At 46.5% G+C, this 16,295-nt stretch overlaps 1 protein-coding gene across 5 annotated transcripts in view; it reads right to left on the bottom strand.

The window, feature by feature from the left end:
• mctp1a (multiple C2 domains, transmembrane 1a) overlaps positions 1-16,295 on the bottom strand; it is a 979,537-nt gene that overhangs the window by 465,286 nt on the left and 497,956 nt on the right. For all 5 annotated transcript variants that reach the window (XM_070884895.1, XM_070884861.1, XM_070884869.1 and 2 more), the window contains one exon: positions 3,158-3,344. In XM_070884895.1, coding sequence (XP_070740996.1) covers positions 3,158-3,344 — 187 coding nt within the window. The remainder of the gene's footprint in view (positions 1-3,157; positions 3,345-16,295) is intronic.

Below are 16,295 nucleotides of genomic sequence, written 5' to 3'. Positions count from 1 at the left end.
TCTGCTAGCCAGCTTCTCCCCAACAGGGCTGGGAGATCCCTGGGGACAATCCACAGGGAAAGTCGGTGCACCATCCCTTTGTGTGTGACTGAGAGCATGGCGCTGCCAAGGACTGGGACGATTTCTTTAGTATAGGTCCTTAGTTTGTTGTCGATCTTTGTGAGTTTTGGTCTGTTGCTTTTGTGCAGCCACAGCTGTTCAAATTGTTGAACGCTCATGAGGGATTGACTGGCCCCCGTGTCCAGTTCCATGTTGACGGGTATCCCGTTGAGTAGAACCCTCATCATAATTGGAGGCGTCTTGGTGTAAGAACAGTGGACATTGATCATGTTAACCCGCTGTACCTCGGCGTCCCGTGCACTGTTCCAACCGTCTTCTGGTCCGCTTTCTGACCCTTCCGATTCGCATACTAGCCGAGCTGCTGTTTTTCTGCACATGCGAGCCAGATGCCCTGTGTAGTTGCAGTTTCTGCAAACGGCATGCTGAAATCGACACACCCTGGTTGAGTGCCTTCCTCCACATCTCCAACACAGACCGTTTCCATTGTTTCCGAAGGATGAGCTGCATCTGGCTGATCTCTCTTGAGCTTCTCTCAATCTGTTGTTGATTGCTCGCATTGTGGGTTGATGAGGTGTGATCGGCCTTTCATGTGGCCCTTGATTTTGATGGCTTCTGGCGCCACTGCCTGCTGTTGAAGGCCTGCTCTCCTGCCTTTGTCTGTGTGTGGGGGTAGCGGCTTGTTTCACACTGTGAACCCCTTGTTTCGTTAGTTGTCATACCCGCAGTGTAGATCAACCTCGTTTCTTCTTCTCCTGCCAAGAATGTCTGTGTGACCAGTGCTGCTGCCTCTAGAGTCAAGTTCTATAAGCTTTCGGAATATGCCTGCGTGGCCTATTCCTTCAATTAAAAAAAAGTCTCAGTACTTCTCTCCTTAGTTCATCGGGGAACTCACATGAACTAGCCAGCCTCCGAAGTTCCGCCACGAAGTATGCTTTGGCCCACACAGCGTCTGTAGTTGTAAAACCTGTGTCTGGCCATGTGTAGGCTGCTCACTGGCTTCAGGTGGACTCTCACCAGTGTGCTCAACTCCTCAAATGACTTGCTTGCTGGTTTCTCGGGTGCCAGCAGGTCTTTCATTAAAGCGTATGTTTTCGAGCCACAGCTGGTCAAGAGATGGGCTCTTCTCTTGTCTGCCTTATTGTTGCCCAACCATTCTTTGGTCACAAAGCTTTGCTGGAGCCTTTCTATAAAGTCATCCCAATTGTCTCCAGCATTGTATTTCTCATCTGAGTTGTTGGTAGCCATTCTGTGGATTCTATGATCCCGTAACTCGTCGCCACTGTTAAGTCCTGACTCTAATGTACTGACTTACACGAGACACATGCTGAAGTCAAGGTCACTCAGGACCTGCACCTTTAATTCCAGCTCTCCAGTGCTGCACTTGCCTGAGACCTCCCTTTATATACCTCAGTGGGACAGGTATGGAGTGTCTCCTGCAAGTGCCCCCCTGGTGGTAAGGTATGCTTATTGTTACAGGTCATATCCAGTTACAGTCATGTATAGCATGGTAAGATACAGTTATATACAGTAATGTGAGATACATGACAGTTATGTTGCCAACTGTATTGAAATAACTATATTCTTCTTGTTTCTGCTGCTGGTAGATTGTGCTTGTAAACAGCAAGGTGGGGAGGATATCTTCAGCAGCATCCAACTCAACAATCACAAAAAGCAGCAAAACAGATCTAAAACCAGCTTGAAATTAGGCTTACTTCTCCACAAACTCTGAACAAAATGGCCCAGAATGTCCACGGTGTTTAAACCAGTTTTCCACCAGAGTTCTGGTGGGGACCAGTGGAAGATTCACCAAATTTCAGCCCCAACTTATTCATGTTTAAGTAATTTTGCATGACAATTTAAAACTGATGTGGCATTTATTTAATATTGCTCATGATTTAACTTAATACATAGTGGCAAGATGCTTCAAATCTCTGGAAACAATAAGGTAACTAGTTTTGACATCACCTGTTTATCTGGACCACAGACACGTCAACTTGTTAAATGGTTGGTGGGCCCAATGTATCTCTTAAAAATATGTAATAAGCTGTTTAATCTGGTTAGTCTAATAGCAAAACGAGATTAAGCCTTAATGCTTAACCCCTGACTGGCTAGGAAATCATCTTCGGAACTAGCAAACTTTAGTGCAGTTCAGGTGTAGGTCAATGGAGGCAGTGGAAGTAGAGGGAATTTTATTATTTACTCAGTATTCGATCATATTAACTCAGCCAACAATGCCAATGAGGACAGGAGAATTTGCATTGGCAATCTAGAATGAGATTTGAACTTGCAAGCCCCAGCAGGGAGCCCAATGCTCTACTGTTACAAGCAACCAATTTATGAAAACAATTCTACAGTATGAGCTGGCTCGCGCATTAGCTGGACCTTGGTCTGTTTTTTCTAGCAATGCCAAAGTTCCTATCTTACAGGCCAGCAATGTCAAAATAGCATAGCTGCCCTGCACAGATGAACTGTCCCCTAGTTCTAATCCTGTACAGATGAAAAATTGAATTGACTAAGTTGAAGATGTGAAAAGATAATGCTGTTCAGATATTTAAAGAATTGTTACAGTATAATCTGTATATTCTGACATAAAGGCTGCAACAGGTGCAGCGTCCAGAATCCAGAGTTCCAGAATGTTCCAGAATCCAGACTCCGGTCTCCTGGTGTAAACGGTTGAAAACAGCAGTTTATGCTATTTCCTTCTGGGTTTTGCTAATCTCCCACCAGAGTTATGGTGGGAAACCAATGCATTTTGTCTGCAGGTTCTTCAATTTTGCTTTTATTTCAATAAAAAAATCTATCTAGCTTTTAAATGAGAGTTTGAGAATTCGATAGGTGTTGGAGAGCTGTGGAAATAATTGTGGATTGTTATTTAGTTCAACTATACATCTTTAAGTCTATTGCTTTGTTTTTGTTTTGAAATTTTAACAATATTAAAAATAAAAACTGATTTTAAGGTCCATTTCCGCTTCCCCCACATTGGTTTTCTCCTTTTATTTATGTACTAAAAATAAAACCTGAAAAAACCCAAGTTTTTAAATTGATAATAAAAATTGACTTTAATGATTCTTACAAATATTAGATTGATAATACGTACATATTTTTCCATTATTTTATGGCGTTCTTCCTCATTGTCCAGTGCGCTGACTGAAAGATCAGAGATACTGACTGGAGCAGATGCGGTCAGAGTGACCAGAAACACTATGTGGCCTTTTCCTTCTGACAGAGCCAAGTCCATTTTGTGTGTATGTTCCTTACTTAGCCCCGATAAGTCAATGTGACACCTACAATAAAAAAATGAAAGGAAAAGAATCAATTAATTATCTGTTTACCTTATTTGACTCATAGAAAATATAGATACTTCAGTTAAATTGTTATATTAAATATTTTGTGCCCATTTTTCTCACCTGTAAAACGGGCAACTGGCAGTTCTAAATCTAATGAGAACCTAGTGCACCCATTTTCCCACCTGAATCAACTTGAAGGCGGTCCTTTAAGTGGGGACCTAGCATTCTGTCCCAAACAGGCAAGAGACTGATTAGATATACAAATCAGAAGTCCTACTCCTGTTGCAGGACTTGGATTGGAATGTACAAGGGAGAAATGGGTGAAGCATGTATGGTGCATGTCAGTCCCATTTCTCCAGGCGTAGAGAGGTCTAACTGACCACTGGAGGCCTCTCCCAAAAGGTACGTTTTTAAAAGATTTTTCTGGGGTCAGGAGGAGCAGGCTCAACTAAATCCTCTGGTCCACAGCTAGTTCTTTTTCACCCCATACACCCGGTTTCTGCCCCTAACAGGCCTTACCTGCCGGCCAGCTGCATGGAGTAGCGGCTAATTATCCACCACAGGAGATGAGTGAGTTGCAGTGGGGCACCCGTTTGATGCCTGTAGTTTGGGGTCCAAACCTGAAAGTGGTTCAGGCCTTCCTATTGGGTGGGTGTCGCAGGCACATCACTGATACCGCGCCCAATGCCCTCAATCCAACAGTCTGTCTCATATGTCCATTAAGAAATTATAGTTGGAATAGTTTAACAGGTCTGCAATCAGTATGTCAGTATCCAACAAAATGCACATTAAGTTTGGTTAATTTCTAGTTATTAAGTATAAAGCTAATTACACTAAAGATTAAAGATCAAGTATATCCATCTCAAAATAATTTGCAGGAATAGCGGAGTTTGACAACTTCCACCATTAAAATGTGGTATTTAGGTAAAGTAATGTTACCTTTTTGGTTCATCTGGCATTAACTAGTGAGAAGGAGGTTGAAGGTGGCAACATCAATATTTAGTGAAAAATATATCAAGCATACAAAACAACATGCTAATATGCTGTACAGTGAAGGTTGCCAGAAATTAACTGGTCAGTCAAATACATTGATTAACATCAACATCCTGGGGGTCACCATTGACCAGAAACTTAACTGGACCAGCCACATAAATACTATGGCAACAAGAGCAGGTCAGAAGTTGGGTATTCTGTGGCGGGTGTCTCATCTCCTGTCTCCCCAAACCCTTTCCACCATCTACAATGCACAAGTCAGGAGTGTGATGGAATATTCTCCACTTGCCTGGATGAGTGCAGCTCTAACAACACTCAAGAAGCTCGACACCATCCAGGACAAAGCAGCCTGCTTGATTGGCACCCCATCCACCACCTTCAACATTCACTCCCTCCATCACCAATGTACCGTGGCTGTAGTGTGTACCATCTACAAGATGCACTGCAGCAATTCACCACGGCGTCTTCGGCAGCACCTCCCAAACCTGCAACCTATACCACCTAAAAGGACAAGGGCAGCAGGCGCATGGGAACACCACCACCTCCCAAGTTTTTTATTTTTTGTTTTTTGGAATTTTTGGGGGATGTTTTTCCCCCTCCGTAGGCCCTATTCACAGCGGTAATCGGTTTTAAAAAAACGTCCGGATTTCGGAACATTTTCCGGATTGCAGTCAACCCCTCCACGGATCAGCGCGATGTCTGGATTTCAGAACAGTCCGAATTTTGGAACTCCGGACTTTGGATGCTCTATCTGTACTAGTAAATATCAGGGTTTTTCTGTAAACTACTTATTGTAAGAGCAACAAAAGGAAAAAAGGACTGATTAGTGGTTTTGTGCAAAAGGATTACAATAGCATTTTGTACTCATACCATTTTTATAGAAAGAACAAATGAACGAACACAATTGCATTTATATCGTGCTTTCATGACTTCAGGATGTGTCAAAGCCATTTACAGCCAATGAAGTACTTTTTGAAGTGTAGTCACTATTGTAATGGAGGCAAACCTGGCAGTCAATTTGCGCATTGCAGGCTTCCACAAACAGATGATGACCAGATAATCTGCTGTTGAGGTGCAGCTTCAGGAATAAATATTGTCAAGACACTGGGGACAACTCCCCCGCTCATCTTCAAGGAGTTCTGCGATTTTTATATCCACCCAAGAAGAAAGGACGGCGTCTCGGTTTAACGTCTCAACCAAAGGGTGACATCTCCGACAATGCAGCATTGCTTCAGTACTGCACTGAATTATCAGCCTAGATTTTGTGCTCAAATCTCTGGCGTGGGGCTTGAGTCCAGAACCTACTGATTCAGTGGCAAGAGTGCTACCACTGAGCCAAGGTTGAAATAAACTTATGATGCTTCTCTTGGGGTACAGAATATTCTTGATTAATTGTCTAGTAACTGAATAAATGACTAAACCATTTATGGCTCATTCCACATTTAGATAAAAATGATGAAACTCTGAGACTTCTTTATCCATGCACCAGTTTCTTGTAGTTATACCATAATATTATTGTAGCCCTGGAGGACCACTTCACCAAAATTGCAAAATGCTAAAAACATGAAAGGATTATTTCAGTTAAAGTGACAATTCATGGCTTACTTAAGATGTATTTCAGAAGTGCTAAAGTTAAATCCTCTCACTGATTATTCGTTGTGATCCTCTGATAAGACTGTTGGAAGTTGAGATGAGCATCTGGATCAATTTGAGCTCTGGATTCTGGCACTTGAACCGGACATGACCTAAATCTAAGCAGTGCTCCTCCTTCCCTGCCAGGGAATTTGGATGCATACCATTATTATACTGATAGGGAATTAGCTACATATTATCTCTGTATCACTGTGGTATTGAAGGCACAGATGTCAAGGAAATCAAAACCATACCTCCAGACAAATTCTCTCATGAACCACCATGGTTTAATGTGGGGAAGATTTCAACTGTTCAGTATTCATAGTGAATTTGTAAATGCATTCTTTATACACACATTTACATTTTTGCTGTAGTGAATGGCAGAAATCTTTCCCCAAAGTCACTAGATCAAAGAAAAAGAAAGGAAGAAGCTAAATATTGACAGTAGCAGACAAGGGTGTGACATTTTTTTGTCTGTGTATAGTATTGGCTTCTTTCTGTCATGGTATATATGGGGTTAAAAACCGTGTTCAATAGTCCGGCGTGTTTTGACGACAAAGAAACAGAACATAGATGTTATATCCAATCAGCGGTTTGAATTATCTGATCAGAGGTTTGAATTATCTGATCAGAGGTACGATGGAAGAGCCAGGCTATTACAATAAAATGCAAGCATCTTGTGGGTTTTATATTTGTAAATGTGCTTGTTTGGCAGCTCTTTTGGAATTTAACAGCCATATAACAGGATTTCTGTAATGTATGCACCTGTGAGTATGCTCACAGGTTTGTGCTCACAGCGATTCTACAGAAAAAATTTAACTAAAATAGTTGTAGAGCTGTTGGGCCAAGTCCCGAAACCTCCCTCGGGAGCCGGCACCTCACAACTTGAGCCTCCTTGGAGAAATCCCTTCCGTGCCTTTCAGTTCTATGTGGAGTGAATTCCTGTATGGGCTGCTCTTGCACACTCTCCACATTGCCATCCCCGTCTGCTATCCAAACGCACTTTGCCGTCCGGAGGAGGCGGGGGTCCCCAATGGAATGCACTCTATGTGGGAGTCCTCCCTCTATTTATTGGGGACTTGGTCTGGAGGGTGTTGCATGGAGCAGTCCCATGCGATAAGTTCTTAAGTCGGTTCGTGGGCTCCCAGGTCGCCTGCAATTTCTGAGGTCTGGAAGAGTCCGTGTTCCACATTTTTATCGAATGTGTGAGGTTGCACCCCTTTTCCAATATTTGAAGGGGCTGCTCCTCAAATTCTGGTTGCACTTCAGTCCCACACTCCTGATATTTGGGCACCCTCTGCGGAAGGGAGCGGGCAGGTCGGAAGGCCTCCTCGTAGGACTGCTCCTGGGCATGGCCAAGAGAACCATTAGCCGGTCCAGGCAGTGGGCGGTTGAGGGGGTTGTTCAGCCCGACTACCTGCTTCTCTTCTGCAGTTACATTCGAGCCAGGATGTCCCTGGAGATGGAGCACGCTATGTCCACCAGTACGCTAGCGGCCTTCCGCGAGAGGTGGGCGCCCGAGGGACTGGAATGCAACATCACCCCCGGCAACAAATTTTAATTTGAACCTTTAGTGCCTAAAGTTTATTTGTTTAAGTTTGTCGGTTTTAGTGCCCCCCCCCCGCCCCACTCTTTTAGCCAGGGGGCACTTGTATAATTTGTTTTCTTAGTGCCCTCCGCCCAAAAAAACAAGGGGGCACTTGAAAAGTTTTCGGAGTGTGCCCCTCCCCCCCCCCCTACCCCTTTAATCAGGGGACACTTGATTATTAGTTTACAACAAAATAGTTGTAGAGCTGTTGGGCCAAGCCCCGAAACCTCCCTCGGGAGCCGGCGCCTCAAAACTTGAGCTTCCTCGGGGAAATCCCCTCCATGCCTTTCAGTTCTGCGCGGAGGAGATTTCTGTACGGGCTGCTCTTGCAACCTCTCCATGTTGCCATCCTCGTCTGCCGTCCAGGTACGCCATGGTGCACCATCTTGCCGTCCGGAGGAGGCGGGGGTCCCCGATGGAGTGCACTCTATGCGGGAGTCCTCCCCTTATTTATTGGGGACTTGGCCTGGAGGGTGTTGCACTGAGCAGTCCCATGCAATAAGTTTTTAAGTCGGTTCATGGACTCCCAGGCTGCCTGTTATTTCTGTGATCTAGAGGAGCCCGTTTTCCACATTTTTATTGAATGTGCGAGGTTGCAGCCCCTATTCCATTATTTGAAGGGGCTGCTCCTCAAATTCTGGTTGCACTTCAGTCCCACACTCCTGATCTTTGGGCACCCTGTGCGGAGGGGAGCGGGTAGGTCGGAAGGCCTCCTCGTAGGACTGCTCCTGGGCATGGCCAAGAGGGCCATCAGCCGGTCCAGGCAGCGGGTGGCCGAGGGGATTGTTCAGCCCGACTGTCTGCCTCTCTTCTGTGGTTACATCGAGCCAGGGTGTCCCTGGAGATGGAGCACGCAGTCTTCACCGGTACGCTCGCGGCCTTCCGCAAGAGGTGGGCGCCGGAGTTACTGGAGTGCATCATCACCCCTGGCAACCAAATTTTGATTTGATCTGTTAGTATCTAAAGTTTAATTTGTCCATGTTTGTCGGTTTTAGTATCCCCCACCCCCGCCCCCCCTGCTTTTAGCCAGGGGCACTTGTATAATTTGTGTTTCTATGCCCTCAAAAAATTTTTTACAAAAAACAAGGGGTCACTTGAAAAGTTTTTGGAGTGTGCTCCCCCTTTAATCAGGGGGCACTTGATTAAAGTATTACAACAAAATAGTTGCAGAGCTGTTGGGAGTCCGTGTTCCATGTATATGTACAGTGTGTGAGATTGCAGCCCCATTTCAATTATTTAAGGGGGTTGCTCCTCAAATTTTGGCTGCACTTCAGTCCCACGCTCTTGATCTTTGGGCACCCTGTGCGGAGGGGAGCGGGCAGGTTGAAAGGCCTCCTCATAGGACTGCTCCTGGGACTGGCCAAGGTGGCCATTAACCGGTCCAGGCAGCGGGTGTCCGAGGGGGTCGTTCAGCCCGACTGCCTGCCTCTCTTCCGCGGTTACATCCGTGCCAGGGTGTCCCTGGAGATGGAGCACGCAGTGTCCACCGGTACGCTTGCGGCCTTCCGTGAGAGGTGGGCGGCGGAGGGACTGGAGTGCATCATCACCCCCGGCGACCAAATTTTAATTTGATCTGTTAGTGTCTAAAGTTTAATTTGTTTATGTTTGTCGGTTTTAGTGCCCCTCCCCCCTGCTTTTAGCCAGGGGGCACTTGTATAATTTGTGTTTTTAGTGCCCTAAAAAAAAAGCAAGGGGGCACTTGTTTGAAAGTGTCTGGAGTGTGCCCCCCTTTAACCAAGGGGCACTTGATTAATGTTGTCTACAAAAATAGTTGTAGAGCTGTTGGGAGTCCGTGTTCCATGTATATGTACAGTGTGTGAGGTTGCAGCCGCTCTTCAATTATTTAAGGGGGCTCCTCCCCAATTTTTGGCTGCATTTCAGTCCCACGCTCCTGATCTTCAGGCACCCTGTGCGGAGGGGAGCAGGCAGGTCAGAGGGCCATCTCGTAGGACTGTTCCCGGGCCTGGCCAAGGTGGCCAGGTAGCGGGCAGTGGAGCGGGTCGTCCAGCCCGACTGCCTATCTCTCTTCTGCGGCTACATTTGCGCCAGGGTGTCCCTGGAGATGGAGCCGCAGTGTCCACTGGTACGCTCGCGGCCTTCCACGAGAGTTGGGCACCAGAGGGACTGGAGTGCATCATCACCCCCGGGAACAGAATTTTAATTTGATTGGCAAAGTTCCCAGTTAATTTCTAAATTTATGAGTTCTAGTGCCCTTGCCAAAAGGGAGTACTTGATTTAAAGTTTAGTTTAAAATAGTTGTAGAGCTGTTGCATTGTGAGTGGCTTAGCCAGTGAACTACCCCGAGAATTCTGCCCATTACTTCCTTGTTAGGTCCAAAGCAACTCTCACTGGGTGTGAACTCCATTGAGGGCCTTGTAAACTCAAGACCAAGTAATCAATCCTGGATTACCATTAAAGGCATGCCCATTGGCTCCCTTACGAGCAGAACAAACTGTAATGTACTATTTTCTTCAGCCATACCTGGGCCTCGGGGTTTCTTTGTTGAAGCAGTTGGAACCACTCAGACTCCTGTCAACAGAATGGAGCGAATGCCTCTGAATGGCATTATGGTAATGAAACCATCCCCACAATTTATGGTGGGATCTTCGTCAGTGACCATGTGTGTGCGGGACACCCCCTCCATCAACTGTTGATAAAGCAGGGCCCTGCAGAGATCGGGGCCTTTCTTTTTACAAGCATGGGAAAGAGGCTGGAAATCATAACAAACAAATGGATTACTTTTGAATGTTTGATTGTGCACCATGTTTTGGATCTGCATGACAAGTTTTACAGGAGTGCTAGTTACTATCCTTCCATTTATCTACAGAACAGCTCCAACTGATTCAATGCATCCTAAGGTACTGAGGACTGGCACACATGCATGTATTAGAGTTGCATCATGTTTAAGCAGGCTTCTGCCTTGAGCAATAACAAGAGGGTGCGTAAATAGGTTTTGCTTCGCACTTGACAGCCACCAATTCCTCTTCCACCTATGGATATGTTTTCTGTTGTAAAATACTGGCAAATTCAGACATAAGTTACAGGACATCTAGCATTATTGTTTAATTTGAACAATGTACAATTCCTACATAATAATGGCTGAAGAAATGCATGTGGCACCAAGTGCTTCAAACACTATAATGACAAATACAAAGGTTATTTTAACAGAAATATTTCCCTGTGGGGAATAGTAGATGAATATTTTGGCCTCGAATGCCCATGGGCCTTCTAGTACACTCCTGCCCGAAGTTAGATGGGAGTGCTGCGGAAGCCCAGTAAATTAGGCTGGAACCTGGAATGTCTGGCCCCAGCTTCACTGCCATTTTCCGCAGGGCCTTTTTTGGAACGAACCTCCGTCTACTCCAAAAGTGGTCCTCTACGTCAGACGGGGCATGGTTGGAGGTAGGAGTTCCTCAACCCCCGCCTGGAATTTGCCACACGGCCAGTACGCTGGGTAAGAGGAGACATACCAGTTTCCTGTCTGACGTCTTGCCTTGGATACCCAAAGACGTGATGAAGAACATGAGCAGAATTAGACAAGCTGCTAGCACTGGGGCTACTAGGGTGGCAGGCCTCTGCCATAATATCTACCTCCTGCTATGATGGCCACCTGAGATATGTTCATAGTGGCAGAGGTGACCACCAGAAATATTTAAAACAAGGCACCTCCCTCAGCCTCACTTATTCTGGTGTGGTCAGCGACAAAGTTTCCAAGTGATTGGATCCTAGGACTTACAATCGAATCAAAGGTCCATAATACATGCTGGGTGATTAATAATTTATTCAGGAGAAAAGGGGCCTACACTGTATTAGTGCTTCAAGGAAAACCCTGAGTGTATAACCATAACTGAGAAATGTGTTGATTTTATAAAAATTACCTCAACTGATAGATGTGAAACTGATTACACTAAATCTCAACTTCATTTCATTAATGCTTCCAAACTGCAGAATTGTTCCAACATTAGACCTCCTGTGAATCATGGGACAATACTATACCACAGTGATGATATTGAATCAGATTTCTCTTGGGCCGAAATTGCCCTCCGCCCGAAACAAGGCACACCGACCGATCTCGAAGGCCACGGGCCTTATAGAAAGGGTCAATTTCGGCCCCTCTATCTTCAATCAATGTAATTTTTGCAACACTTCCAATTGTCAATATACTGCTTTTGTATTCCTGAGCTTGTAACATTATGCATAAATAAATGCATGGGGCGGACAATCCGGAGAAATTCAGCACTTTGTTTTTTTTTGAGCGAGTGGAAATGGCCCCATCATTGGGGCGGAAGTGGGGGCGGATCAGAGTGGCCGACGCTACAAGTCATCATGCTAGCACGTCACAACGTCCCTCCCCTTCAGTTAAAGTGGAGGGCCAGTACTAACTCGGCAGCCACTTCAGTGGCAAACAATGGGCTACCAGGGAGGGTTCGGCCGAACCCGCGGTCATAATTGTCGGCCTGACCTGGCAGTCGGCAGATAAAATAAAATAACATGGAGTCACCAGCAGTGCCATCTCCCCTTTAAAGGGTGGCTACGCCACCCAGCCACAGAAAAGATACCGACAGCAAAAGTTGTCAGTGGCACCGACCTGCAGCGGCGTGATTTCCGAAAGGGGCAATTTTGGAAAGGGGTAGTCGCCAGACGGTAGGGGGTTGGCGCGTGCATGATGTGGTGGGAAAACGGGCGGAGCGGTTCTCTACACTGCTCCAAAAGTAAAGGAAGGCAATATCAAAAATGGCGGCCCCGCCGCGGCAACCCATGGACGCTGCTTTCAGGCTTGTCGCCCATTCTCAAAGCCCCTATTCTCCATTTTTTAAATTGGGCATTACCGCAAGTGATATGAACTGGGCAGTAGCATTAAATCTCTCTGACCTTCTGCCGTAAAATGTCACCGTCCTTGGCAACGGCATGGCAACGCTCGATTCCCGCGATTCAGGAGGTCAAAGGTCATCATGACATGTGCAGAAGAGATAGATAGAGAGAGCGCTGAGAGGGAGTGAAGGCATGTGTGGATGTGGTGTGGCTGCTTTGGGAGGAACAAGGGAGAGTTTAAAGCTTTAGAGCAAATAGGGAAACAAAAATCAGCTGTACCAGAAAGATATTTGCCCGAATTTGGTGCCGATAATGGAGGGAGAGAAGGAGGCGACACAACACGCTGAAGAGACTGACGCTGGAGAGAGCAGTGAGCTGGGAGAGGAGCATATTGGAAGGCGCAAAAGAGCGAGGAGGTTCTCGGACGAGGCAAATGCCTCCCTCCTGCAGGAGGTCGTTATGCTAGGGTGATTTGACCCAGGGAGGGTGTGGGAAGCCCACCCCAAAGGCCTACCAGAAGATATGGACTGAGATAGCAGAGGTGGTCTCATTGGCGACCAACGAGGAGCGTGAGGGCAACCAATGCCGCAAACGATGGAACAACCTTGTCGGATCCGCAAGAGTAAGTATTACATTTATGTACATGTACTTATGTATTTATATAATTTGATTTGTAACAGTCATGAGTGACTATCAGCAGATGTGAGTTCTTTCATTTTCGCTGGGAATGTTGTAGTCAAAGCCTGCGGTCACGGTGCACGTCTTTCGGTAAAGAATGATAATTATCATAATAATTATGATTACATCTGTCGGTTATGTGTTGTATCAGTCTCTGTAAAAGTACCTAGCAATGATATCATGCAATGATCTCAGGCCTTGTCATCCTGTTACTTTTTACAGAAGAAGCTATCGACACAAGAGATTAATGTGCAAAGTTAAAGCACATGGGATTGGGGGTAGTGTGCTGACGTGGATTGAGAACTGGTTGGCAGACAGGAAGCAAAGAGTACTTTTCAGAATGGCAGGCAGTGATTAGTAGCAAGGTTCTGTGCTGGGGCCCCAGCTGTTTACATTGTACATTAATGATTTACACGAGGGGATTAAATGTAGTATCTCCAAATTTGCAGATGACACTTAGTTGGGTGGCAGTGTGAGCTGCAAGGAGTATGCTATGAGGCTGCAGAGTGACTTGGATAGGTTAGGTGAGTGGGCAAATGCATGGCAGATGAAGTATAATGTGCATAAATGTGAGGTTATCCACTTTGGTGGTAAAAACAGAGAGACAGACTATTATCTGAATGGTGGCAGATTAGGAAAAGGGGAGGTGCAACGAGACCTGGGTGTCATGGTACATCAGTCATTGAAGTTTGGCATGCAGGTACAGCAGGCAGTTAAGAAAGCAAATGGCATGCTGACCTTCATAGCGAGGGGATTTGAGTATGGGGCAGGGAGGTGTTACTAAAGTTGTACAGGGCCTTGGTGAGACCACACCTGGAGTATTGTGTACAGTTTTGGTCTCCTAACTTGAGGAAGGACATTTTGCTATTGAGGGAGTGCAGCGAAGGTTCACCAGACTGATTCCCGGGATGGCAGGACTGACATATCAAGAAAGACTGGATCAACTGGGCTTGTATTCACTGGAGTTCAGAAGAATGAGAGGGGATCTCATAGAAACGTTTAAAATTCTGACGGGTTTAGACAGGTTAGATGCAGGAAGAATGTTCCCAATGTTGGGGAAGTACTGAACCATGGTTCACAGTCTAAGGATAAGGGGTAAGCCATTTAGGACTGAGATGAGGAGAAACTTCTTCACCCAGAGAGTGGTGAACCTGTGGAATTCTCTACCACAGAAAGTTGTTGAGGCCAATTCACTAAATATATTCCAAAAGGACTTAGATCAGCCATGATCTTGTTGAATGGTGGAGCTGGCTCGAGCGGCTAGATGGCCTACTCCTGTTCCTAATTCTTATGTTCTTATGTTCTTATGTAGTCCTTACTACTAGAGGGATCAAGGGGTATGACGAGAAAACATGAATTGGGTACTGAAGTTGCATGTTCAGCCATGAACTCATTGAATGGCGGTGCAGGCTCGAAGGGCCGAATGGCCTACTCCTGCACCTATTTTCTATGTTTCTACGATGAGGTCCGTCAGACACGAACGGGTGGGGGGCTACCAGTCCCCAGCGACATCACTGACATGGAGGAGTGAGTGCTCACACTCGTGGGGAAGCATACCCGGACAGCCACACAAGCATCTGCAGACCCTGAAGTGATGCAACGTGAGTAAAGTTTACACCATTGCGTGATGTAAAGTCAATAGATGCCACACCCAAACAATCATATATAATAGATGATTTCTAAGGTTGTCCTATAAATAATGCTGGCCTAATGAAAATCATTGCAATGCACAATGTGTTGATGGTCATGAAATGTAATGTCTGTGAAGATTTTGATAATGGTGGTGCTTTTGTCATGTAAATGCTGTGTGTAGCGCTGGAATCACCTTGTGATCAGAGCACCCCCTTCTCCTCTATTAACCTCATTTGTGTTTTGCAGCTCAGCCAGCAGTGCGTCCAAAGGCAAGACCACAGAGGCCAGAAGGAGGGGGCGTGGGGCCGGACTCACTGGACCATCCTAGATCTGGTGCTGAAGAGGTTCTATTCTTGCACGTCAATCCGCTGGGTCTGTTCTCTATGGATGACAGCATGGACTTCGAGGAATCTGCATCGCCAGGCTCCAGAAGGCATTCCACCCCAAGGCCATCTAGTGCTCCTCCGACCATTCCCACTTCAGCTCTGGTGGTACCGGCCCCAAGCGCCTCGCCACAGGACACCCCATTTGTCCCCAGGATGGCGCCGACCCCACGGAGGTTTCGTGGATGCGGCAGGTCTGGTCCATGAGCGCAACATGAGAGTGGAGAGATGGTACAGTTGTTCAGGAGGAATGTAGACATTGGTGACCAGATCCACAATGCATTGCGGGGCATATCCCGACAGCTGGCCACCATGACTGAGTACGTTTCGCAGGTAGCAGAGGCCCTGGAGTGATAGCCAGGACCACTGCTGGCACAGGCCTCCCAGTGGTCCTGGAGCGTGGCACTCCACCCCTAGGTCCGCACCACCACTGCGAACGACAGATGAGGGGCAGGACCAAGATCCTGCTTCAGGATCAGAGAATGTTCCCCCCTCGGCACCCCCTGCTCCCGCACCTGTCCAACCACCGCCTCCATCCCCCCCAATGAGGCACCGCCTGAGGAGCACTTTGGCCAGGCGGCGTAGAACAAGGAGGGGAAGGGTAGAGGTGGGGAGAAGGGGAGGGGGGAAGGAAAGTGAGGGGGTGCATGTCTGCAGGTGATGGCTGTGTTATATCTCCATCTGGGTGTGTGCAAGTTGTTGTAATGTATGGGGGGGGAGGGGCCACCCTCCTGCTTTGCCTTTGTATTCTGTGTTGCTGGACATGTTGACCATTTGATTGATGTCAATGGTCGAAAAAGTGGGGTGTGGGCAGGGATGGGGTATTTTTGGCCGTGATACTTATGATTTCAGACCAATGTTCGTGTAGATTTATAAAAATTCAACATAATCTTGTTGCGCATTGTCTCAGATAGCTGGACCATTACACACTAGTGATTCCTTAACATGAAAGGGTTAAATAAAACTTAACTTCAATCAACTTAAACTTTAACTGGCACCAAGGTGATGCCCACCATTGATGTCTGAGCTGCACACACACAGCAGTGTGTCAGCATTGTCACTCACATCAACGTTCTTTCAGGCAAATTGTTCAGTTATCAGCTCCTGACGTAAGAGTCTTGCAGCTATGTAGCCACCGCTGGCCCTTTCCTGTGGTCTGGAGGAGGGCGTGGGCACGGTTGCATAACCAGCATGATTGTCTGGCCCTAGGTCAGTGTCCAGCCCCTCATG

The sequence above is a fragment of the Pristiophorus japonicus genome, chromosome 1 (assembly GCF_044704955.1).
Source record: "Pristiophorus japonicus isolate sPriJap1 chromosome 1, sPriJap1.hap1, whole genome shotgun sequence".
Classification (NCBI taxonomy): Eukaryota; Metazoa; Chordata; class Chondrichthyes; family Pristiophoridae; genus Pristiophorus; species Pristiophorus japonicus.
Note: the sequence above shows the minus strand (reverse complement) of the source record. Positions and strands in the feature narration are given on the sequence as shown.